This window comes from Cervus canadensis, chromosome 9, assembly GCF_019320065.1.
Source record: "Cervus canadensis isolate Bull #8, Minnesota chromosome 9, ASM1932006v1, whole genome shotgun sequence".
NCBI lineage: Eukaryota > Metazoa > Chordata > Mammalia > Artiodactyla > Cervidae > Cervus > Cervus canadensis.
In genome coordinates, this window is record NC_057394.1 from 16,248,087 (window position 1) to 16,275,351 (window position 27,265).

A 27,265-nucleotide genomic window follows, 5' to 3' on the forward strand; every position below is an offset into this window, starting at 1 on the left:
TCATCAGCCTGAATCAACACTGCCAGTGTGATTAGTTCGTGTCTCCCTGTTTTGTTACAGAAAACCTTTCAGCTCAATGAACTTAAACAATTACTTCAATCAGATCTAGTGTAATACATCTAGTTGTTACTAACATATGTTATATAAAAATGTTGCTTTTAGAAAGATGGTGATGACTATCCTACATGCAGGGAAGCAGAGGAGACTGATGTAAAGAACAGACTTTTGGACTCAGTGGGAGAAGGCACAGGTGGGATGATTTGAGAGAATAGCATGGAAACATGTACATTACCATACATAAAATAGATGACCAGTGCAAGTTTGATGCATGAAGCAGGGCACCCACAGTCGGTACTTTGGGACAACCCAGAGGGATAGGGTGGGTAGAGAGGTGGGAGCGGGGGGTTCAGGACTGGGGGGACACATGTATACCCGTGGTTGATTCATGTTGATGTATGGCAACATCATCACAATATTGTAATTATACTCCAATTTTAAAAATATATTAATTTAAAAAATTGTTGCTTTTTTATGTTTTTTCCTTCAGGATTTGGGGGAGGTGGGAGTACGGAGAATAGTAAGGAGAAATCTTTATTATATTTATATGGATGGATGGAGAGAAAAAACTTAGAACACTAACAATAGCCACCATTTACTGAAATCCTGGCTTGTTTACACTTCACAGGTATTTCCTGTAGCCTTTAGAGTAACCCCACCCCTCCCCCATTTAACAGGAAAGGAAACTGAGACAAACATGTGGAGTCACTACCCAGGACTGTTCTCTCCAAAGGCCAAGCCTTTTCTACCAGACATGCCATCTCTGTGTCTATGGCCAGACTAACTCCAGGACACCACTATTTCATGTGATTGTCTTATGTCCATCCACTAATATCTGGAATCCAAAAGGAGATAAGCAGAGGCTCTCTTAACTTACTAAGTAGTTCCCAGGTGTCATAAAGACCATGCTGACCTCTTGCTAATCAGAGTCATAGATGACATTTCAGAGCAGCAACAAAACCTCCTGGAAACCGTCTGATCCAATGTCCTCATTTTGCCGCAGAAACATCAGAGGTCCAGGCAGGTAACAGGACATGTCCAGAGTGACAGTGGGCAAGTGATGAAGCTGGGGCCAGAGCTCTCCTCTCTGCTACTTCTCCACGCTGGGCCTCCCTTCCTGCCAAGGAAGGAATGGACCCCAACTCCATGTCCCAACTACACCGTCCATGTTTACAAACATCACATCGTGTTCAGAAGAAATGCTATGCGGCTCAGTCCTGCAGAGCCCCTTTCCACAGAGTCTACATTGCACATGTGCCCAGGGTGGGTGAAGCCCCAGGACACTGCCCACGTTATTGGTCCAGTCACCCCACGAGGCTCCAACAAAGTATCAGCCCCCTGGATCTGATCTTGAGCTGTAAATGTAGAGATGAGGTGTCTCATCGCTCCAGGCCTCAGTTTTACTAACTATAAAATGAGGATGGGAACATCAAAGACACTCATAAAGAACGAATAACTCATAAATCTAATTTTTGTGTATGCATGTGAACATGTGAGAGACAGAAAAATGCTTTGCACATGGACTCTTCTACATTTGCTTTCCCTTCTTTTCTTACATGGTATCTACACCATCTAACACAAATCTATCTCATTCCTGCTAATTTGACATCATTTCCGCAAACATACAATCACCCATGAACAAGAACCCAGAAGAAAGAAACAAGCCCATTAAACAAACAACTCTGTCCACATCATTTTAACATGCCACTCACCTGATACAGGGCTTCCCAGGTAGTGCTAGTGGTGAAGAACCCACCTGCCAATGCAGGAGACATAATAGATGTGGGTTCAATCCCTGGGTTGGGAAGGTCCCCTGGAGAAGGGCAGGGCAACCCACTCCAGTATTCTTGCCAGTAGAATTCAATGCACAGATGAGCCTGGTGGGCTATAGTCCATGGGGCCGCAGAGCTGGACACAACTGAAGTGACTTAGCATACACACACGCGTGCGCCTGATACAACCTATGATGTTCAAGCCATTGATCCAGGAGAATTACTATTTCCTCACAAAGCAGGTCTGGAGCTTTCAACACCACACCTTTGAAAATCTGTCTCCGTATTTTCCTCTCAGTACAAAAGAACAGTCAGATGTCCAAACTGCACTGAACAGACCCCAGGGTAAGACCTTTAATGCTATTATTCACTATTTTACACTATTCATTCACTATTCATACACTATTCACTATTCATTATTTTACAACCCGAGAGAGTAACATAGTATTTAACATTATTTACCCTTTTTCCTTTCTTTTTGCCAAATTGTATTCTCCTATCAGTTTAGTTCTCATCATTTATTCACTAATCTTATTTAAATCCCAAGGTACAAGTATACCTTTCATCTTACCATTTTCTGTGAAATTCAATGCTGTTTCTGAAAATAATATCCCTCAGCGAAATGATGCAGTATTAAATTTTTTTTTAAGTATTCTGGTTTCCTTAAATAATAAATTACAAGTCAAAAATGAAGTGGAGAGAGAAACTCATAGACTGAAAGGGAGCAAGGAGGCATTAACCAAGTGCAGAGAGCAGACCTTATGTGGATTCCAACAATGGTGCAGGAGATTTCTCAGTGTAACGATTAACAACATGTAAACACAGACTAGCAGGTGGGTGATATTCAGGAATTTGAGGTATTTTTCAGGTGAAATAAACTAGTGATTTATTTTTCCCCAAAGATTTCCTATGGAGAAAACTAATGAAATGTTTACAGACAAATTAATTTGAGGTCTAGGATTTGCTCCACAATACTCTGGGGGTGGGGCTGGCAGAGGGCAGGGGTAGAGATGCAGCAAGACTGGCTACCAGTTGATCCTGGCTGAAGCTGAGGGTGGTTCATTATACCTTGCTCTCTATTTTTGTAAATTTTTGTAACTTTCCATTAGAAATAGTTGAAAGTGAATGAAACTTCACAGAATGAAACAACCCGCCCTGCAGATAATGTATTCTGAGACTGTCATTATCCCAAAAGCATTAAAATGGCAGCATATGTAAATATGCCTGCATTATTTACCAAGAAGACCTGCTTAAATATTAAGCAACATTCAAAAATCCATTTTTTAAAAATAATTTTTAACAAAACTTGTAGATTAAAATCAACATTATCATCATTTGAAATTCAAATATATGCAACGCAGAAGTCATTACTCACCTCTTCCAAAGCACAGGCCTTAATAACTTTTTTATAGCTGTCTCCTTCATATTTCTTCCCAAATAAAATGTTACTCCTCACAGTTCCTGGAAACACCCAGGGCTGCTGAGAAACATACGCGATCCTCCCTTGCACGCTGATCTTCCCCTGGCCTGGGGGCAGCTCCCCCAGCAGAGCACATAATAGTGAGGACTGAAACAGAGGAGAACCCACACATGTGAACAGGAAGCACTCAGGATGGAACACGCTGCGCAACACAGTCGACTCCACCCTGGTGCTTGATACACAATAGAACATTTTCATTTAAAACAGGATAAAGTATAGCCCTTGCAGTTGACACACAAAAAAATTGAAAATAACACTAATGGTCAATGAAAATAATGACTGACAAGGAAGATATTAATAGTATAAACAATCTACTCTGCCCAAATATCCGCCAAATGAAATTCTACTCAGCAAAGAATAATTAAGAATGTTTAACATCCCTCTCTAGCTGAGCCTGGCAGGATGTGTATTTTCTGTATCTGATGTTTAGTGCATTTGTTCCTGCATCTGTTATCCTTTACTTAACAAACACTTGTTTAAAATCTATGTGTGAAGAATATATCCAAAGATGATTAATTGAAAGAACTGCAAAGTGAGTTGTGTCTGCAGAGCAAAGTCCATCATAGAGGAAATTAGCACCCTTTCATATACACATCCCACATTTTACAAAATAATTTTATTTATTTATTTTTAGTTCTTTTATTTTTTTTTTCTTTTTTTTTTTTTTTACAATGCTGTGTTGGTTTCTGCCATACCACAATTCTAATTTTATTTATTTTTGCTTGTGCTGGGTCTTCATTGCAGTGCACGGATTTTCTTGTTGAGGAGTACAGGCTCTAATGCACAGGCTTCAGCAGCTGCAGCCCATGGGCTCAGTAGTTGCAGCTCCCAGGCTCTAGAACACAGGCCCAACAGTCGTGGTGCACAGGCTTAGTTGCTCCACAACCCGTGGGATCTTCCTGGACCAGACCCGAACCTGTGTCTCCTGCATTGGCAGGTGGATTCTTTTACCACTGAGCCACCAGGGAAGCCCACATCCCACATTAGATTTCTGTATTTTGTTGTTTCAGACCAAGTGCACGTGCACCTTTCCTTTCAATCTTCAACATCACACAGATGTGAGATGTGGTGTGTATCCATACCATCAGAGCTCTCATCACATTGGGCTAATATAACCTGCCTGCATATCTGTCTCACTCCAGAACCTGGTTGCCTCTGAAAGGCAGAGAGTCAGAGTCTTGCTCATATCCATACCTTTAGCTCCAGCACGTGGAGAACATTCACTACACGTGCACTGACAGGATCACGTCAAATCACAGGAGGAAATGCTCAAAGCTTCCAGGAAGAGCCTTTACTACCTCCAGACTTCTTGGAAGGGCCACTAAGATGAAAAGAACTCCCCATTGTCTCTGTCTATCCTGAACAGTTGTCACTTAAATAATTTCCTTCACTGAGACATCCAAATTCCCCACAAGCAGTTCCTAACTGGGCAAAGTGAAGCACCAAGAAGAAAAAGATAGTGTGCATTTATCCAGATTTATTTGGCCATGAAACCTTCTCATAAAATGAATGTTCCATGGAACACACCTAGAGGAACACTGTTCTAGACACACTCAATTCAAACTGAGTCACACTCAGCTCTGGGTTCCACTCTGAGAATTTAACAGGGGCTGTGGTGTTGCATGAAATCTGACAAAAGACATCACAACTTACCTTTCCTGCACCCACAGGTCCGACTACAGCTAACAGTTCACCAGGCCTGACAGAAAAGGAAAGGCCTTGTAGGGTTGGAGTCTCTGATGCCTACAAATTAAAGTTTATAAAAATGTACCCATTTCAATAAAGTAACACAAATTGATTTACAAAGTAGAAAAGATAGCAATAATAAACATAATTGATATGCAAAATATAACCCACATTTTTCTCTTTCCTATTTTAAGACACTGAGTCCTGAAGGTTCTTTGGGGATTTGAGGCAGCTTTAGCTGACTTTAAAAAGGTTCCTTCTTTTACTAGATTCCCATATGGACAGAGGAATGTTTCATCTACTGCCCAACTGGGCTCATTTCACATGCTAGCAAAGTAATGCTCAAAATTCTTCAAGCTAGGCTTCAGCAGCACATGAACTGAGAACTTCCAGATGTACAAGCTAGAATTAGAAAAGGCAGAGGAACCAGAGATCAAATTGCTGGCACCTGTTGGTCACAGAAAAAGCAAGGTAATTACAGAAAAAACATCTACTTCTGCTTCATTGACTAAAGCCTTTGACTGTGTGGATCACAACAAACTGTAGAAAATTCTTAAAGAGATGGGAAGACCAGACCATGTTACCTGATACCTGAGAAACCTGTATGCAGGTCAAGAAGCAACAGTTAGAACTGGACATGTAACAATGGATTGGTTCAAAATCAGGAAAGGAGTATGTCAAAGCTGTATACGGTCACCCTGCTTATTTAACTTTTATGCAGACTACATGATGCAAAATACCCAGCTAGATAAATCACAAAATGGAATCTAGAATTCTGACAGAATATCAACAATTGTCTCAAACATGCAGATGATACCACTCTAATGGCAGAAAGTGAAGAGGAACTAAAGAGCCTCTTGATGAAGGCTGAAAGAGGAGAGTGAAAAAGGTGGCTTAAAACTCAACATTCAAAAATCTAAAATCATGGCATCTGTTCCCATCACTTCATGGCAAATAGAAAGGGAGAAAGTGGAAACAGTGGCAAATTTTATTTTCTTGTGCTCCAAAATCACTTCAGACAGCAATTGCAGCCATGAAATTCAAAGATGCTTGCTCCTTGGAAGAATAGCTATGACAAAACTATACTGTGTATTAAAAAGCAGAGATATTACTTTGCCGATAAAGGTCCGCGTAGTCAAAGCTATGGTTTTTACAGTAGTCATGTATGGATGTGAGATTTGGATCATAAAGAAGACCAAATGCTGAAGAATTGATGCTTTTGAACTGTGGTGTTGGAGAAGGCGCTTGAGAGTCACTAGGACAGCAAGGAGATCAAACAAATAAATACTAAAAGAAATCAATCTTGCATAGTCATTGGAAGGACTGATGCTGAAGCTGAAGCTCCAATACTTTGGCCATCTGATGTGAAGAGCCAACTCATTGGAAAAGACCCTGATGCTGGGAAAGATGGAAGGCAGGAGGAGAAGGGGATGACAGAGGACGAGATGGTTGGATGGCATCACCGACTGGATGGACATGAGTTTGACCAAGCTCAGGAGATGGTGGAAGGACAGGGAAGTCTGGTGTGCTGTGGCCCATAGAGTCACAAAGAGTTGGACACGACTGAGCAACTGAACAAAAACAACAGAAATACTGGGGCGGGTATCCATTCCCATGGACAGAAGGGCCTGGTGGGCTACAGTCCATGGGGTCACAAACACTCAGACACAACTGAAGAGACTGACACTTCACAATTCAGCCCAAAATGTTAGATCTGGGTTTTCAAGAAAAGATGTATTTGTGCTGTATATCTTTTGTTTAAGGTGATCCTATTGTATAGCACAGGGAATTATATTTTTATAATTATTTTTATAATTTAATATAAAATTTATAATAATTTTATACTTATTTTAATAATTATATTTATATAATCTATAATAAAACAATGAACAATAAAAATTAAAAGAATAATTTGCATACTTTAAGTTCAACACCTGCTAATACACTGAAAGCTCTCTTGAAAATGAAAAAAAGAGCAACATGTCAAATGCCTCAGGCTGATTTTACACTTAATCTCTATTGATTGCAAACCTTATTCCTATTCTGAGAATTTTTATAACATATTCTCAGTAAATGAGAAAGTCACATTTTACGGTATGTGTAAAATCTCAAAATTTTCTAATAAATCTATGTCACAGTTGTCTCTTAGCAGGCACAATTTTGGAATGGAATGTTTCTTACCTTTTCCCAAGAAGCTGTAAAAACTTGCACATCCACGATAATTTCACCATCTGATGGCAGTTGAGGGTAGCACTGTGATATCTCATCAAGTAACAGAAAGTTCTACAGAAAAATGCAAAACAGATTTTTTTTTTACTGCAAGAACAAAGCACAAGCAAAAGAACTGCTTCCCTGAAATTTGCAATAAAAACTTTGATACCTATCATTTATACCTACCTATCATTTTACAACTCTATTTTATTAGGTCTTGGTTCATATGAGAAATATTAAATAGTACATAGTATGTGACATACTATTATTATAGTATATGTCCGTCTAAATATACAATATAGTATAGCATATATACAATATTGAATATACATACATATATATAGCATGTCTGCATGTGTGTGTGGGTTCATGTATAAAACAAATGGTTCGGGGCCATGAGCCTATCTTTGTTACTTTCTCAACAAGTGTACTCGTTCCTCTCTAAGAAGAAAATACGGTTTCAAACTCCAACACATGTAAAAGCTGGACAATTTTATTGCTTTACTTGTGTTACCAACAATGAACAGGTGAGCTGGTAGGAAATTATTTCATAAATATTAACTGAATCCCACCACGTGCCAAGCACCATGCGGCACTGCTAGAACACAGAGGAAGGCCCTTCCCAGGCCATCAGGAAGCAGGTGGCACAGGACAGGCTGGGAACACAAGACCAACGACACAGACTCTGAGTGCAAACCCTGTACACAATGCTTTTCTCCTCGTGTGTGTCAAATCCATATCACTGCTTGTCATCAATCTAAAAAGAAAATGCTCTTAAGTTTCTATGCCTTAAAAAATATTTTATAAGCATCTTTTCACAAACACCGTCTCTTCTCCTTACTCGTGCCCTCTCTCCTCCACAGCGGGAATGGCCACACCTACCACTTGTTATCTTCTACACCACTTGGCAGTTAATCGATGCAAAGTAGCTGAATAAGACAAGGTCTTATAAACTGCTACAAAGCTGACAAACACATACAAGAAAACTCCCTCTTGCCTTCCAAATGCTAGACATAATTCAATGAAAAAAGCTAGAGGGGTAGAGATATTAACACACAACTTATACCACTCCCACTCCCCAAAGTCCCCAAAACTGTGAACCTGGGGCAGAGACTGCTGGCTGTCCTCAAAATCTGCTCTCATTCTTCTGAGGTAACAGACCCTTGATTTTAGCTGCACATGGCAGCCTGAAAGAAGGCCCTCTGTCTCTAGACGCCTGAACAGATAGGAGCAGCCATGTGACTAAATCCAGGTCAGTGGAGAGTGACAGCAACTAGGACCTTCCTCCACCCCAAGGCCTGGGCCTTGGGGGCTGCCAGCTGGGTCAAGGTCACATGTGGTGGGGTAACAAGAGAGAAAGAGTCTGGGTCTCTAACACCACAGAGATGAACTGGTTGGATCTCCTTGCAGTCCAAGGGACTCTCAAGAGTTCTCCAACACCATAGCTCAAAAGCCACAACTCTTCAGCACTCAGCTTTCTTCATAGTCCAACTCTCACATCCATACATGACTATTGGAAAAACTATAGCTTTGATTAGACAGACCTTCGCTGGTAAAGGAATATCTCTGCTTCTTAATGGTTGCTGTAAATGTAATCAATTAAAGTGAGATCACAGTGGAGTAGGGTGGGTCCTGAATCCAGTAAGACTGGAGTCCTCATGAGAAATGCAGAGACAGATTTACACACAAAAAAGAGCTTATCTGATGATGGAGACAGAGGCTGGAGTGACAGCAGTTACAAGCCAAGGAATGCCAAGTTTTGCCTGCAACCACTCGAAGCTAACAGAGACAATAAAGGATGCTCCCTTATCAGATTCAGAGGGATCCTGACCCTGCTAACACCTTAATTTTAGACTTCTATTCTCCAGGACTGTGAAACAATACATTCCTGAGGTTTTAAGCCACGTGGTTTGTGGTACTTCATATCAGCAGCCCCAGGAAACCCATACAGAGCCTCACAAGGATTCTTACATGAGAGAAAAACAAATGACCCCTGTAAGCAGCTTTAACATCGGTACCTCTGGGACCCACAGGCAAACCAAATCCTAACCCATATGGGGGGAAACTGAAACAAGCATGTGAGGATGTTTGAGAAAGAAAACAACACATAAATAGTAATCTACTATCTTAAACATCTTGACACCCCACCTATCGTGCCTCAGAGTCATATATGTGATTTCAACCTTCTACTTAAAATGAAGAACTGGTCAAAGTCAGTTCAGTTCAGTCACTCAGTCGTGTCCGACTCTTTGCGACCCCATGAACCGCAGTACGCCAGGCTTCCCTGTCCATCACCAGCTCCCAGAGTCCACCCAAGCCCATGTCCGTTGTGTCAGTGATGCCATCCAACCATCTCATCCTCTGTCATCCCCTTCTCCTCTTGCCCTCAATCTTTCCCGGCATCAGGGTCTTTTCAAATGAGTCAGCTCGCCGCATCAGGTGGCCAAAGTATTGGAGTTTCAGCTTCAACATTGAACTGGTCAAAACTGAATGTAAAAAGCGTTTTACAGGAAAAGAAAGATGTGATCCTTTCATTTCTCTCAAAGACCTGCTGGTGGGAGGTGTGGTTCATTCATGCCCTCCTCCTCTCATCCAAACTCACTGAGAACCTAGCACCGGGCAAGGTGACTCCTACCTTCCCCGAGCCTGAGTCCAGAAGGACACAGGATGGATGGACGGTGGTCTGAGGACACGTTGGCAGGCTTTCAGCCACCACAGCCTGAGTTCTCTTTCCACACCATCTCCCACATTGTCAGCCAGGCACCAGCTCTCATCTGTTCTGACACAGTTCATCTCTCTACAGATTCTCTTTTCCCCTTGAAACATCATAATTTAGAATCTCATTCACCATTAGTCATCTCAATAATGCAGCTTTTCTTTTTCTGATTCTTTCTGCAACATCACTGACCCTACACCAAGACAACTCCCTCCTGATCTCCTTACAGCCCCCCTGAGAGTGTCCACAAGCTTAACACCCCCCTGTGACCCAAAGCACCTAAGTCCACACTCCACAGGTGGCCTCTGCCTGGACACCCTGAGTATTGACCCCACCCATCCTTCCAGCCCTTCTTAAATACTAGCCATATTGAAATTAGCTCAGCACATCCCCAGCTGGCACTGCCCTTCCTACTTCTGAATCCCCAGAAGGATAGTAAGTCATGTAGAGAGGAGACACTACATCATTTGTGCACTTATACAGTCCCAAATCCAGCTAAGACCGAGTTCTGCACAGTCAGCCCATCGTGGGCATCAGTTAAAAGAAGGAACAGACTGTAGAGTTGTTAAAATCAGTTCAACCACTGACTGCATAGATACAGCCTTACACAGTCTAAGCGAACACAGCAACAAGCAAAAGGTTATGAGACAGGCTAGGCCCCAGGATCCTTTATGGGAATGTTTGCACCTGAACAAACATCTCTTTGAGCAATAAAATACAAAGAAACCATAAGGGACTAAACAAAACTGCACGCATGCAAAGGCAATTTCAAACAGTAAGACATAAAAACACCATGAGCCAACTGCCCTTTCTGAGCTGCTGGGAGCAAAGCAGGGAACTGTGTATGATCTTGGCACACAGCACCTACAAGATGGTGGGCAGACCACATAAGTCACCCCTGTGGCTCAAACCACCAAGCCTCCCCTACCCTCACCCCACTTAAGGAACCAGCCTGCCCATCTCAAAGAGTCAATGGGGCATCAGTTTCTTGTTTTCATATTTTGTGCCGCAGCACAAGCCTCAAAAAGCCTTGTTTGAATTTATCATCTGGCCTATTATCAATTTCTATTGATTAAAAAGACCAAGGGCCCTAGAGAGTAATGTATATGTTATATATTCAGTCTGGACAGAATCAAATACAGTTTCAACTTGAGCATGTAACCAAGATATCAATACTGAGTGTGTGTATATTAGAATAGAAATCCCTCACTTTCAAACAAAAAAGAAAGAAAAGGAAAATTATGCCCTAAGTGAAGAATTCAATTTATTGAGCACTTGTCCACATATAATAGTCCTGAGGGGAACAGATGTCAGTCTTCCAAGGGTTAAATGAGACCCCATTCTACACATGATCAGCTCGTAAAAGCATCAGAAGTGCTGGCTGGATTTTCTTCCAGGACTCAGTCTGATGAAAGAGCTGAAATTAAATGGCCATTAGCCAGGAAGTACAGACCCAGAAGAGGTTATGCAGGAAAGTATAAACATCAGAACTACAGCCAAAAAGACTGACTTCCCAGTGGCTGGTAATGGAAAACCTAAAGCTGCTTTGTGAACAATATTACCTCAGAGACATATTTGACTGGACGTAAAAATCACTGAAGACTTAGTGCTTTGAAGTTTAGATCTTTTGCCATCCTATTGGAGTCATTCAGTGCCAAGACTATGGGTCCCCCTTCCTCTTTTAGAGAAAAATAGAGCCTTCTTGGGCCTATGAGGTCATAATAAATCATTCATTTTCACAGAGCCAATTTAGTCTTCATTTTAAACAGAAATACTTGAGTACCTACTGTGTGCAAGGCCCTTGTCTTCATGATAAAAATTATTTACCCCTGACTAGAGACAGTTTATGGAGAAGGCAGTGGCACCCCTCTCCAGTACTCTTGCCTGGAAAATCCCATGGACAGAGGAGCCTGGTAGGCTGCAGTCCATGGGGTCTCGAAGAGTCGGACACGACTGAATGACTTCACTTTCATGCATTGGAGAAAGAAATGGCAACCCACTCCAGTGTTCTTGCCTGGAGAATCCCAGAGACGGCGGAGCCTGGTGGGCTGCCATCTATGGAGTCGCACAGAGTCAGACACGACTGAAGCGACTTAGCAGCAGCAGCAGCAGAGAGAGTTTATAAAGGAGACAGTAGGTATGGTGGGAATCACAGGTTTGAAAGACAGGGGGCAGCTAGAGACAGGCTTAGACACTAAGCAAAATAAGTAAGGAACAAAAATACAGAGATCAGACATCAACAGGGAAACATCTGTGGAGCAAAGAATCTAGTTTTAAACACAGAGAACTAAGTGAAGCTGAGGCCACTCTTCCTGCCCAGGGAACAGGACTTCTCAGCAAGTTCCTCCCCTCCCGGCCCAGACAGGAATCCTATTCACCCCGGTACTGTGCACAGTTGCTGCCTAGTCATTCCAGGTAACACAGGAGATGCAATCTGTTTGTGTCTCCTGCTTTCAGACATTTTAATTGTCCTGCAGCCATCACTGAACGTCAAGAGCCTGTGAGGCTTTATTTATACTACTGCCCCAAACAAGCATGGATCTTATACTTTTTAACACACTTTACCTAAGAAAAGAGGGAAATACATACATTTTGGAAAGACTGCCAGCTTGGCACTGTAAGAGTTAAATCTCACCTAACTGGTACACAATGATACCACATAAAAGGAGGTATTTTAGGTAAAATCCACCTATAACTTTAAAAAGTTATTTTTTAGTAAACCTTGATTCTTTGGATGCTGACGATGGCCTCTGACACCTTCTCAACAGCCAAGGGAAAGTAGAGGGTGCTCGAAAACCGCAGAGCCTCGAACAGCATCACCACCACAAACACTTGACTGCCTGTGATCAGGTTGTCAAGGAGCTCATTGGCGATGAAGGTAACGAAAATCATGATTTTGCTCACAGCAAAAAATGATGTCAAATTTGTGCCCCTGAGGTAGGAACTTCTCAGAATCTTGGAAATTTCCTTCCTGTAAAAATGAGTAGGACATAGGTTTTATAAGAAGCATCAACATACAAGACACGGATTAAGTGCCACGTGTGAGGGGCCCCTTTCTAGGGAGTGGACACAGATAAATATAAACCATCCCTCACCTCATGGAGACACTACACAGTGCGCACTCGGGGTTCCCCGACACCAGGATCACACACTGCATCACCACTTCAATTTTTCAAGTGAAAGGAGGCTTAATGTCACACTTTCACACTTTCAAACATTCTGCATCAGTCAGACTGGGTTTGAACATTCATTCAACAAACATTCATAATCACAAGTCCTGGGCCAGGCTCCTCACAGAAAGACATAGCCTGTCCCCTCGAGGGGCTCATGAACATGTTGGAGAAGAGAATTAGCAACCACAAAACTGGGAGACAATAGACAGAGACGGTCAGCACAGCCCCCAAGGGAGCCCAGAGCAGAGGTGTGCAACTCGGAGCAGAGGAGTCAGGGCAAGTCACACACACTGGACCCTGAGAAGCTGAGCTGGAGTCAGTCAGGCTTGGTGAAGGCTAGAGTAGAAGGAAGAAAGGACTGTATTTCCAGCAGAGGGAGGGGCCCCACAAAGATGCAAAGTCAGAGGTGACAAGGTGGGGTCAGAGAAATGCTCATCAGATATTTAAATGAAAGATGGAGAAACATCCTACAAACAGGAAGCGAAACAAAAGGAACAGTATTTTCATAGCTCCATTTGAAATTAGTAATAGTGATTCATTAGCTTTCCTGGTGGTAAAGAATCTGCCTACAATGCAGGAGACATGAGTTCAGTCCCTGGGTGGGGCAGATCTCCTGGAGGAGGAAATGGCAACTCACTCTAGTATCCCTGCCTGGGAAATTCCATGGACAGAGGAGCCTGGTGGGCTACAGTACCTGGGGTCACAAAGAGTTGGGCACGAATAAGCAACTAAGCGTGACAATGACGAAGAACAATGATTCATACAGTTCCCGCTCGATACAAGTACACCCAGTCTCTATAATCACCCTGTTTGTACTCCATCAACATAAATTACAATTTTAGTTTGAATGTCATTGTCTCAAATGCTAAATATCTTAAAAGCATTGCTCATTAGGATTTGAGGTATTAAGAACTACTTAGAATTTCATTTCTATACAAGTAAGAAGCATATATAATTTTTCCTTTGAGAAGATAGTAAATGAAGAGTAGGTTAAATGATGTCTCCACTATTCTACTGAATCCTCCTGCAACATGTGGGGGATGCAGTGAATAGTAAGTATTTAAGCTTACCTTAATATATATATATATATATCACACACTTACCTTCTCAATCTGGTAATAAGATCTATAAATGACTTTTCCCAAACATTCATTTTTATTGTTCTGATGCCAGTTATTACTTCACTCATGGTCTTGATCCTGTCATCTGTGAGAGCTGAGGTCTTACTCCTGAGGAGACAGACATAAAATTTGAGCCTCAGTGACCATAGCTCAACTTTCCTTAGCAGCAGCAGCAGCAGGAGTGGGCACACGGACGTGGCTAGGAATCAAAAGATTCTCTACAGTGCTTTTGCACTTAGAACACAGGCAGGTCCTACTCAAAGTACAGAGAAAAAGGTTTCAGTTAGGAAGTCAAACATTCAGTCCATTTCAAGAAGTAACTTGGAGAACGTGCAGCATCGGCCAAGGAAAACCTGAAATGAGTCAGATACAAATCACCTGCTCAAAGAGGTCACAGTCAGGTAGGAAAGGCAGAAAAGCACCCAAATCTACCAGGAAGACAGTGGCTGTGCTGTAATAAAATAGGAGCAAAGTTCTGGGGAGCAGAAAAATGGGGCTGTTAATCCCAGCAGGAAAGGAGAACAAAAAGAGCTTCAGAGACCTGGTAGCACTGGAACAGGGCCTCAAAGGATAAGGAACATCTCTCCATGGCAGGAAATTTCCTCCAATGGCAGGAAAGGGAATTCCAAATTCTGGGTGAGCAGAAAGTCTAACTGGGGCTCTTCACCACCAGTACCACATAATTCCAGCCAGTGAAATGGAGAACAAAAAGAAGCTACATCAAGAGACCTGGTCACTCGCTCACGTGTTGAACATTAAATCCTGCTGAAGGCTACTTATTTAGATATGGTGCCAAGAGGAGCCAGTGAATGCCTTCACTGTTCCTGTTTCAGATCAGCCTTCAGTTTAAGGCCGGAGCCTCCACTGGCTAAGCCTGAAGGGTCTACAACCCACACAAAGAGAGACCAGAGAAGGCATTTGTCTTGTTTTCAACAAAAGCATCATGCAGACTATGGATGTTACCAATTATATAGTGTCAATTTTTAAGACAAGTGTTTCTCTTACCGGTGTGATGAAAATGACATTCCAAAGTAGCTTTGCAAAAGCAGAAGAAGAATGAGAACTGCCATCCCAGCAAGACACGACATTCCTATTTCCATCCAAAGCAGGGCGGTCACTGAGATAACCTGCAGTGGCCCCACCCACAGATAGTGCAAGAACATCATTACCTTAAAAGAGAGAGACAAAGCTTTCTTAGGACTTCATACGATAAAACCAGTGAGGACATGGTGTAGAAACAATCTGCTCTGAAGGAACAGACAGGAACCTAAACAGCAATGATCTCTCTGGGTTTTAAACCTGCTGAAGCAGAAATCCAAGTGTCCACCTCAGATGATGCTGTTCAGGGATGTCCCAAGAGAATCAGACCAGCAGCACTGAAGGAAGATGTTGATTTTGTCCACAACACATATGAGCTCAGGGCCTCCCCAAATACTCTCTGTCCTAGAGTTTAGACCCCATTTCTTCTGGGGAACCATGGCATGAGAAACCTATATTATGGTACCTACCACTTTCTCCAGTAATTACTTGTGTATTTAGCTCCTTGATAGGCTGTGGCTTCTATAGGGCAAAAACTAAGCTTTGCTCATCCCTGAAAGTGAGCAGGGGCCTCACTTCATGTTTCATGAATGAACACTTGAAAGAGAAGTATCTAGTGCAACACAGATCTGACCAACAGCTACAATGCCCTGGGTAATGTGATCTATGCATAAGGTCAGTGGAAAAAAGACTGTGGAGGGGACAGTAGAGAGGAGATTGTGTCTTCCTGGGGACCACGCACTTGGCATTATTCTTCACAGGCTCCCTATGCAGCAGGCACTGAACAGGGTGCAGGGGAAAGAACAATCCCTCCCACCAGACCTTCATCATCCAGAGGAGGAGGAAGACAGTTCAGTAACACCCACACCACATGCCAAGAAGGGCCGCTCCAGGAGGACCCCTTAGGACACTAACCAAGCTGGGCAAGAACACTGCTGCCTATTTATTGTTAGAAAAACAAAACCTGCATTTACAGAACAACACATATAATTACATCTAAGTTGCACACAGAGAAATGGAAGTTGGATAAATTCAACCTTTGTCTTACATCCTCAGTGGAATCCTGGCCAACATCAAACCCTGGCACCTGGCATCCCAATAAGCTGAACCCAGTGAGAAGGACGGGACGTGGAAGAGGATCCCTCAGGGGTAGCTCACCTGGTCAAACCTGCTCACATCGTTGGACAGCAGGTTGACGATCTGGCCTGTGGTGGTCTTCCCCATGGCTGAGCTACTCAGGCGAAGAGCCTGAAATGAGAGAGGGAGACAGAGAACTGGATTCCTAAGGTGATACCAAGTCATCTTAGAACATAACACAATGGAGCATGTGTTCTGGGGTCCTGAGTGGTGTCAGCAGGAGCAGGATGACCCCTGACAGTGGGGCTCTAGGGACCCTTGTTCACCCTCTAACTCCTCAGTGTGGCGGCAGCCCCACCCGCAAGGACGGCAAAGGGAGGAGCAGGAGGTAGAAGCAAAATTCCCGCCCAGTTTCAGTGAACTTGGACCTGTCTGAAGGGTAAAGGGTGTAGATTAACACTTAAGAGAAAACGAAGTAATTTTGAGCCAAATTAGATGAGAGCGGAGAGGTTGATTTAAGGAAGGAAATTTGGAGACTTGGACTATAGATCTGGACTCAATCATTAATTCTGTGGGTGACAATATTTAAACACTTCAGGCTTAGTTTGTTCATTCTGAAATGAGCAAGTATAATGTTCAAAACACTGTTCCTATGAGGAAACTGTGTTCTTAATGCCAGTCTGTTGACTTACAAAAACCACAACCCATGTAGCACAATCCCTTTATTTAGAAAGAAAAATGCCCTAGAGATTTGAGCAAACTGAAGAGACACCAGGAGCTGCTTCAATAGACCACCAACCGGAGCCACTGATCCAGACACAATGTCATACTTTATAAAAATGTTTCATTTACTCAAGTTAAAGAAGAAAACCAATGATCAAGTGAGAATGTCTAATGATATAACCACAATGGAAGAGAATATGGAAGTTCCTCAAAAATTAAACATGAAATTATCATACAATACAGAAATTATACTACTAAGGATATACTCAAGAAAAACTAAAAATGCAAACTTGAACAGACAATTTACACTCATATTCAGAGCAGCTATATTCACAATAGCTAAAAGGTGGAAACAACTGCCCATTGACAGATGAGAGAATACACAGAATGTTGTATATACCTATAATGTAATATCATTCTGTCTTAAAAAGGAATTAAATTCTGACACCTGCTACAACATGGATGAACCTTGCAGATATTGTGCTACAGGACATAAGCCACACACACACAAAATGACAAACGCTGTATGATTCCACTTAACAGAGGTACCTAAAATAGTCACATTCACAGAGAGAAGAAGAACGGTGCTGGGTAAGGGGACAGGGGTTGGGGAGTTAGTGTTTAATGGGTGCAGAGCTTCAGTTTGGGAAAAACAAAAAGTTTCAGAGATGAAATATGGTGATGGCCACAAACAATGTGAATGTACCTAATGTCACTAAATGCTGCATTGAAAAGGAGTGAAAATGGGACACTTTATGCAGTGTATATTTCCCCACAATAAAAAAAAAAGATCAGTGATCAAAAGCCAAAAGTAACTTTACCAAATTTGTGGCAATATATTAATAAATAAATGACAAGTCATTTTTATTCATGATACCTCCCACAGGATCATTCAAAATTCCTCTGAAAAGAGCATGAACATGCTGAATGGGCCATGTTAGGAGTGGCAGATGTGCAGCCTTAGAGATCTCCTGGAGACCTGCCCCAGCCTGGAATCCATGGTGTAGACAAACTACAGCTACGAGTTTAGCAGCCACTCCATTTCTAACACTCGATCTGGTTTTTTCCCAGGACCAAGGATCAGGAGGTGGGGCCCAAGATGAACCACAAATGTTCGGAGGGGCCTTTCAGAGCTGCTCTGTAGCACCAGCTTTTGTGCCCTAAGCAATCAGTCCACCTGTAACCTGAAAAGAAGAGTCTTGTTTCTGTAACAGCAGGACTCTAGATGCAAGGCTGTGCACAAGGAAATTGTCTTCCCCATGTTTCTGGAATTTCAGATGAGGTCAATGGTGTAATCCCCACAATTTCTGACTTCACACAGGAACCATCTTTTGGGCATAATTAAGCCAGCAAATGAACATCTCAGGAGATGGTTACATTCACATAAGCCAATGTGCCAAGTCAGATCACATTTCCAAAAGGCAAGATTTCAAAGTGTTAGAGGGAAGAGGAAGAAAAACAGGTGGGCAATGGCTCACCTGTGCAGCAAAGAGTGAGCTTTGACTAAACCATCACCTCACACCTAACTTAAAGTTTTCACAGAGCAGTCCTGGTAAAATTTCATAATTATTATGAGAGTTACAGAGAAGGAAATGGCAGCCCAATCCAGTATTCTTGCCTGGAGAAACCCATGGGCAGAGGAGCCTGGCAGGCTACAGTCCGTGGGGTCACAATGTGTCGGACACAACGGAGTGACTATCACTCACATGAGAGTTAAGCATGATCTGAAAAGACAAACATTTAGCCAATTGGTGGGGAAATATGAGTATCCATCTCCTAAATGGTTAAAGATGCAACAGAATAACAAAGATGATGATACATGGCAATGAAGACCCTGACTGGAATGTGTGGGCACTGCTGGGATTTCCACATCACCCAGAAGGAAACCAACTCAGATGCTGCTGCCAAACAAGACAGTGAGATGCCAGGTCTCCAGGTTCACACAGTCCCGAAATGTATACGACTCTGCTCAAGGAAAGATGAGATGACATCTCACTTTCTGCTGCACAGAAGTATTCCGAAGAAATGGAAGTTCTAGATAAGTAACAACCAGGTAAAAGAAGCAATATTTTCAATTTAAGCTGTTTGGTTTTATCTTTCAATGAGGGCTATGTTTATTAATAAAAATTGTATATGTTTAAGGTTACCACAAGATGTTTTTATATAAACACACATTGGGAAATGATTACTATAGTAAAACCATTTAAAGTATCCACTACCTAATATAGTTATCCTATTTTACATGTGTGGTGAGAACATTTAAGATCTACTCTCTTGGAAAATTTCAAGGCTACAATACAGTCAAATAAGGATTTTTTTTTTTTTTTAAAGCAAACAGTCTGAGGCAAAGAGGTATCCAAGATCAAATTTAAACAGAACCCTTCAGTTCCTGACAGTTATATATCTGTGGCAATACCTTTGTAAAGATACCTGAAATCTTTATTCCTTTTGTACTAGTTTAGACCAGGGTAAACTGTGAAATAATTTCATGGCATTCCTCAATACAAAATCGCTAAACACATTAAATCAGTTCTAATTAAAAGTGCTATGATGCATACTAAAGATAAAAGGAAATATTGTATTAAAGTACCTTCAATGAAGAGCAACAAATTCTCTCTAGAATGAATGAAACAGTGTAAAATTTCAAGTTTATCTCAAAAACCCTACTATTTTCTTAAATATCATTAACAACAATCACATCCATAGAATATAGTGAGTGAGTCTATATTTGGCATGAATTCTCTTTATATTTTCTCTAATTAACATAACTATACTGACTATAATTAGATGGGTCTTTTAAAATTATAATCATTCCCTTTCTCAAACACATTCTCTGCTTCTAGATATAGTTTTATGGATCCAGTCTCCTAAGTTCCCTTTTCAATAAATATCTGATGTAAATTAAGGTTTTAATGAACAACAACAAAAAATTTCTATAAACAGCACTATGGGATTTAGGCATGAAAAGACTGAAAATCAGATTGATAAGTTTGATGCTTATTTTTAAATATTAATTTAATATTTTAAAAATATAATTTAATATTAATTTAATACTACAAATTTAGTGGGTATTATGCAACAGCCTATGGCTACAAGTTATCAAGGGCAGCCCTCACATGATCTCAAAAGAAAATTTTTCATCATTTATTGGTAAAGTTTGTTTCAACAACAACAGACTTGGCTTGATGCAAATAGCAAGCTTCTCTAGAAAGGTGTAAACAATCCCAGTTATGTAATTTTTAGTTTACAGAGAACTTTCCCTAAATGTCCCTGAGGATTCAAGGGAGGTTACACTGTGGTACTGAGTGACACTCACCTTGCGGTAGATCATGTGGCACACGGCTACTCTCAGCCTCATCCCCTCGCGCTGAATGTGATAGAAGTACACGTGGTGCAGAACGGCCCACAGAATCACGCAGGTGCTCAGCCCGGCTGCGTAGCCACAGGCTTCATGCAAAGCAGCAGAATCGGTGGGATGGTAGTTTTCAACATAACTAATCATTTTCCCCAAAAATATAGGTTGAACTACTCTGGTGCCTTCCTAAAAGAAAAGAAAAAAGTCTTAAATAGAAATGTCAGTTTTTCTTAATACAAGATTTACTTTTAGCATTAGTATGTTAAAAATACATTTTGACAAAATGCTACATTCATGGCTAATTTAAAAGAAAAACATGCAGATCCACTATCTCCTATAAGACAAGCAGGCAACAGTTTTAACCTTACAGCAAAATTTTACATTCAAAGATAGTAAGTAAAGCCTTAGTACCTGATGCCTAATACACTGAGGATACTCAATATAAATATCACAACCAGTGCTTTAGAAGTCATTTGGCACAATACACGTGAGCCTTAAGATGAATATGGAAAAAGGTGGCAGAAGAAGAGGAAGAAATCTGCTTCTGTATGAATTAACCTGCTGGAACCCTACCCCTGTCCCCTGGACTCTCAATGTCCCAGCCCAACAGAAAGTCAACCTGGTTCACATATGGGAGACACGCTTTCATCACCTTCTTCATGAATCTTTATGAACTGAGACCCTGGCACAAACACCCACTCTTTGCCATCCCAAACTCCACATGTCTATAGATCGAAAGAAAGGAAACCAGCTTCAGTTGGAGTACCACAAAGAAACCAGGCTTGGCAGCTCTGCAGGCGCTCAGCTCCCGAGTGCACTTCCTCACTATGTGTCTACCCTCTAGAAGTTGGAATGTTCCTTGGAGTAAAAAATCAAACATGGTGGAGGCCAAGCTAAAAAATCATGGCTTCCGTGGTTCTCCATCCACCATCCACTGCACTTGGTAGTTTGGAAGAAATGTTCTAAATCATCTCTTCCCCAAGGCTAAACCAATTGACACAAGGTGCACTGAGGCTTCCACCCTGAGTCAGACTTAGGGAAAGCAAGTTTCTTTCCCAAAGAAAAAGGCGAAGACAGCAACACCTACCTACCCTTCCAAACAGCCACTCCACCCCATAACCTACTTCCTCTCTCTAGTCACCCCTTGAAGGTCCCCTTTTCCCCAGGTTCCCTTCCTTCACCATCAAGGAAAACCATGCAATAAATCCAAGTCACCTAAAGTAAACATCTCCACCCTCAACATCATTTCCTCCAAAGACTTCATAAAAGACAAAATGTTAAAAGTTTGAAAGTCTTTCAGGAACAGGGCTTTTTCTTTTTGGCAATCCCTCCTTACTAACATAGATAGGATAAGCAACTGACAGGTTTACTTTGATAGCTCTCTTCTATCTTTCTGAAGTTGAGGAACCCACATACAAGAGGAAGGGAAGGAGAATCCCTAACACCAAACAACAGAAAAACTAAGCATTTTCTTAGCCAACTAGTGCCTGATCAGGATATTTATCAACAGATGTCCCCATCCCTCATATGGGTTTCTCATTAAACCTCAGCATTCCTGTCTTGTTCTATACACATGCACACATACATGCACACACACACACGTTCACAGGCTGCACCAACTGCCTCTCCTTCCATGAAGTCAGGGAAATTTTCATCTACTATAGAGAATAAAGAGAACACTATTTAGCTGAAGAAGTATAAGTAAGATAATCAGACTGCAGCAAAATGATCAGTTCTGATACATTTCTACCGTGTCCTGTCATCCATCCCAAGAGGCATAGAGATCTCTTGGAAGAGTCCCTCATACAGAAGATCGTCAGACACACTGTTTATAGAGTTTCCTAAGACGCAAACGTGGAGGCTCACACACAGAAGCAAAAATGTCAAACTGTACACATGAGTAGTCCCAGCCCTGGTGTCGCCAAGGGCAGTCCAGTGCTGCAGCCACAAACCACCAGAAGCCCAGCAGTAATACCTGACATCCCCAAATTCCTGAAATTTATTATTCTCTTTGGGAATCACTGTTGCCTTTTACTCAGCTCTCCATTTGAGCCTAAATTCCTTGTAATTACAGCAGAAATAAGAGGAATATCACTCACCAAAGAGAATATGGTTAAGTACAACAAATCCAGCAAGAAAGAGTAAATAAAGGCAGATCACTACCACCTAAACATATCTGTTTTGTTTTTTTCCACTGAGAAACAATATTTAATAACCCAGTGTGGGACTTCCCTCGTGGTCCAGTGGCTAAGATTCCACATTCCAATGCAACGGACCTGGGTTAGATTCCTGGTCGGGGAACTAGATCCCACATGTGGCAACTAAGACCTGGCACAGACAAATAAATAAATATTAAAAAAAAAAAACCAGTTTAGCAAAAAGCCTCATTAAGGTATAATGCCAGCTCAGGGCCCATACCTTCCACTCAACTGTCAATTCTTTTTTTTTTTCTTGATAATGATTTTCCAGCTACCAGAAGATTAGCTCCTACATATGCTCAATGCTCTGTTCCAAGTATTAACTCCAAATCAAATAGTGGTGTGAATCCCAAGGAAAGGTCCAATTTCAGAAGACTCTATTTATCTTGGAGAGTCTCTCAGAGAGGCAAGGAATGGCTGTGACTGGGGACACAGACACTGGTAGCAGCATTCCCAGGACACCACACACCACCAAAGAATTCTCTCATCTGCACATTCCCGATTCTCACCTTCAACTAATAAGAGATAAAACAACTGAGAAAATATTGATTATCAACCATGCTGCTGCTGCTAAGTCACTTCAGTCATGTCCGACTCTGTGCAACCCCACAGACAGCAGCCCACCAGGCTCCCAAGTCCCTGGGATTCTCCAGGCAAGAACACTGGAGTGGGTTGCCATTTCCTTCTCCAATGCATAAAAGTGAAAAGTGAAGGTGAACTCGCTCAATCATGTCTGACTCTTAGCGACCCCATGGACTGCAGCCTACCAGGCTCCTCCATCCATGGGATTTTCCAGGCAAGAGTACTGGAGTCAGGTGCCATTGCCTTCTCCTATCAACTGTGAAACTAACCAAATTAAAACATTCTTGATAAGCAGGAACAAGGCCAAACACTTCCCCTTTAAACCCTTCCTCTTTGACATCAATCTATGACCATATGTATATTCTTTCCACAAATCAATTGAGCATATAGTTTTACTCTTTCACAAGAATTCTTCACAAACCTAAAATCATAAAGGATCTTTAAAAGAGCTGAATTTAATACCACCACATCCATTATTCAGGATTATCTGAGAGTCTGAGTCTCTGAGGCAGACTTTTTATTTTGGGCATACAATGTGGCATGCAGAATCTTAGTTCCCTGATCAGGGATCCAAGACCTTGGTATCCACTATGGAGAACAGTGTGGAGATTCCTTAAAAAACTGGAAATAGAATTGCCATATGACCCAGAAATACCACTGTTGCGTATACACACTGAGGAAGCCAGAATTGAAAGAGACACATGTACCCCAATGTTCATTACAGCACTGTTTACAATAGCTAGACATGGAAGCAACCTGGATGTCCATTGGCAGATGAATGGATAAGGAAGTTGTGGTATATATACACAATGGAATATTACTCAGTTATAAAAAAGAATGTCTTTGTGTCAGTTCTAATGAGGTGGATGAAACTGGAACCTATTATACAGAGTGAGGAAAGTCAGAAAGAAAAATACCAGTACAGTATATTAATGCATATATATGGAATTTAGAAAGACAGTAACGGCAACCCTATACGCAAGACAGCAAAAGATATACAGATGTAAAGAAGAGACTTTTGGGTTAGTGGGAGAAGGTGAGGGTGGGACGATATGAGAGAATAGCATTGAAACATATATATTACAATATGTAAAACAGATGACCAGTGCAAGTTTGATGCGTGAAGCAGAGCACTCAAAGCTGGTGCTCTGGGACAAGCCAGAGTGATGGGGTGGGGAGGAAGGCAGGAGGGGTAGGAGGAGGGTTCTGGATGGGTGAACACATGTATATCCATGGCTGATTCATGTCGATGTTTGACAAAACCACCACAATATTGTAAAGCAGTCTCCAATTAAAATAAACAAGTTAGTTAAAAAAAAAAAAAACAAAACCCTGGCATCTGCACCGGGGACATGGAGTCTTAACCAGTAAACTGCCAGGGAAGCTCGAGGTAGACATTTATTGATAGAGCCCTTGGTATTCAGCCTCATGAAAGCATCTGACATTGGGTCCCACCTTTTGCTTCATGGAGTAACTTCTTGCGCAGTTAGCTTAGATGCTAGAACTTCTGAGTGGGTAGAATTCCTTCTCCATGTTAATGCACTTGAAACATTTCTCATGAAACTTCCCCATATCACATTCATGGGGAAAAAAAAACAAAAAAATAGAAACAAGCTATCAAAGTTTTACCAAACACTTGAGTGACACATACAAGCAGAAAAGAGTGGGCTTGTAGGAAAAAATGAATAGACAGAATCTTTAGGACTGGGTGAAAGGTGACAAAATGTAGAGTTGAGAAAAATCCAAAGATAAGGAGGAAAAGCAGTGAATCTGCGGAAATCATAACCTTCAGGATTCTAGAGATACTAGCCTTCACTCGTCTCTTACACAGTGGTCTTCATCCTGACCGCACCTTAGCATCACCTGGGAGGGGATAAGTGCACTCTGACACCCAAGGCCCAGCCTTCAGAAACTGGTTTAGGTTCAGCTGATTAGGGTAGAGAAGATTCCTCACTCTGTAGATTCTGGATGTGGAAACTAACCCCATGTAAGTATCTGCTGGCCTCCACTCTTGCACTGTCATGGCATCTGAGCCTGGAATGGCTGCAGACCTGATCTGCAGGAATAACAAGGAATTACAGTGATCCTAAAGACTTTTTACCAGAGTTCCATTGAACATTTCATGCTTCCAGAAAAGTCCAGAGATTACAGTATTGAAATTGAAAATGTTCATTCTGCACAGAAAAATAAAATGTTCAGAAAAAAAAAAACTATATTTAAGAAACATTAATAAAAAGATGAGTCAAAATTAGCCTGGAAAGTTATCTATAAAAGGAGAAGGAGAATTAGAATAGAGCTAACAATGATATCAGACTTCTTTAAGTAGCCTTTTCTTGATTTTGGAATCATGAAAACATTATACAGAATTATAATTATAAAATAACTAAATTTTAAAAATGCAATTCCTAAAATTTTAAAGTAAAATTACATAAAAGTACCTAAATCTATACACCCATCCTGTTGGTTTGCAGAGCCATATAAAAAAGAACTAACAAATATGATTTGAAACAAAATAATCTAAAAACACATTCTCTGTGTGATACACCCACATGAACACAGTATGAACTCCAAAAGAAAATAAAAATATTAAATTGCTTTCAGAAGTCACTTTAAAATGTACAACAAATGAATAATTATGCTGATATCATTGAGAACTGGGCTTAGACATTGGACAAAGAGAATAGATGATGGGAGAAAAGAGACATGCAAGCACAAAAACAATAAACTGTGGAAAATTCTGAAAGAGATGAGAATAAGAGACCACCTGACCTGCCTCATGAGAAACCTGTATGCAGGTCAGGAAGCAACAGTTAGAACTGGACATGGAACAACAAATTGGTTCCAAATAGGAAAAGGAGTACGTCATGGCTGTATATTGTCACCCTGCTTATTTAACTTATATGCAGAGTAAATCATGAGAAACGCTAGGCTGGAGGAAGCACAAGCTGGAATCAAGATTGCTGGGAGAAATATCAATAACCTCAAATATTCAGATGACACCACTCTTACGGTAGAAAGTGAAGAACAACTAAAGAGCCTCTTGATCAAAGTGATAGAGGAGAGTGAAAAAGTTGGCTTAAAGCTCAACATTCAGAAGACAAAGATCATGGTATCCGGTCCCATCACTTCATGGCAAATAGATGGGGAAACAGTGGAAACAGTGGCTGACTTTATTTTTTTGGGCTCCAAAATCACTGCAGATGGTGATTACAGCCGTGAAATTAAAAGACACTTACTCCTTGGAAGGAAAGTTATGACCAACCTAGACAGCATATTAAAAAGCAGAGACATTATTTTGTCAACAAAGGTCCATCTAGACAAGGTTATGGTTTTTCCAGTGGTCATGTATGGATGTGAGAGTTAGACTATAAAGAAATCTGAGTGCCGAAGAATTGATGCTTTTGAACTGTGGTGGTAGAGAAGACTCTTGAGAGTCCCTTGGGCTGCAAGGAGATCCAACCAGTCCATCCTAAAGGAGATCAGTCCTGGTTGTTCATTGGAAGGACTGATGTTGAAGCTGAAACTCCAGTACTTTGGCCACCTGATGTGAGGAGCTGATTCATTTAAAAAGACCCTGATGCTGGGAAAGATTGAGGGCAGGAGGAGAAGGGGATGATGGAGGATGAGAGGGTTGAATGGCATCACCGACTCAATGGACATGAGTTTGGATACACTCTGGGAGTTGGTGATGGACAGGTAGGCCTGGTGTGACCCCTGTTCATGGGGTCACAAAGAGTCGGACACAATTGAGTGACTGAACTGATCTGAAGCACAATAAGATGAAGTAAAAACACTAGTGTCCTCATCTGAATTGGATTGGAAACACCTATATAAACATATTTGTTTACCTTAAAAAATGTATTCTAACTTTGTCTAATGAAAAAGCCAAGAAAAACAATCAAGAGCAGTAAGCTCCTCTAGCAACCAGACTATAGTCTATAAATACCATTTCACACTAAAAGAAGACAGGGCTGCTTGGAGAAATGGATGCCTCCAGGGCTGAGCAAATGCTGTACAAAATGAGATAAAAACATCCTGTCATACCAGAAACCAAAGAACAAAACAAAAAAAGACAT

At 41.4% G+C, this 27,265-nt stretch overlaps 1 protein-coding gene across 1 annotated transcript in view; it reads right to left on the reverse strand.

Annotated features, from left to right (window-relative positions):
- Positions 1-27,265, reverse strand: part of LOC122447587 (ATP-binding cassette sub-family C member 4-like) — a 405,286-nt gene that overhangs the window by 332,977 nt on the left and 45,044 nt on the right. Inside the window, exons 10-17 of the mRNA XM_043478281.1 lie at positions 20,371-20,595; positions 16,413-16,502; positions 15,222-15,385; positions 14,199-14,324; positions 12,644-12,893; positions 7,177-7,278; positions 4,963-5,052; positions 3,205-3,396 (exon numbers count right to left, since the gene is read on the reverse strand). Of these exons, the coding sequence (XP_043334216.1) occupies positions 3,205-3,396; positions 4,963-5,052; positions 7,177-7,278; positions 12,644-12,893; positions 14,199-14,324; positions 15,222-15,385; positions 16,413-16,502; positions 20,371-20,595 (1,239 nt within the window). The remainder of the gene's footprint in view (positions 1-3,204; positions 3,397-4,962; positions 5,053-7,176; positions 7,279-12,643; positions 12,894-14,198; positions 14,325-15,221; positions 15,386-16,412; positions 16,503-20,370; positions 20,596-27,265) is intronic.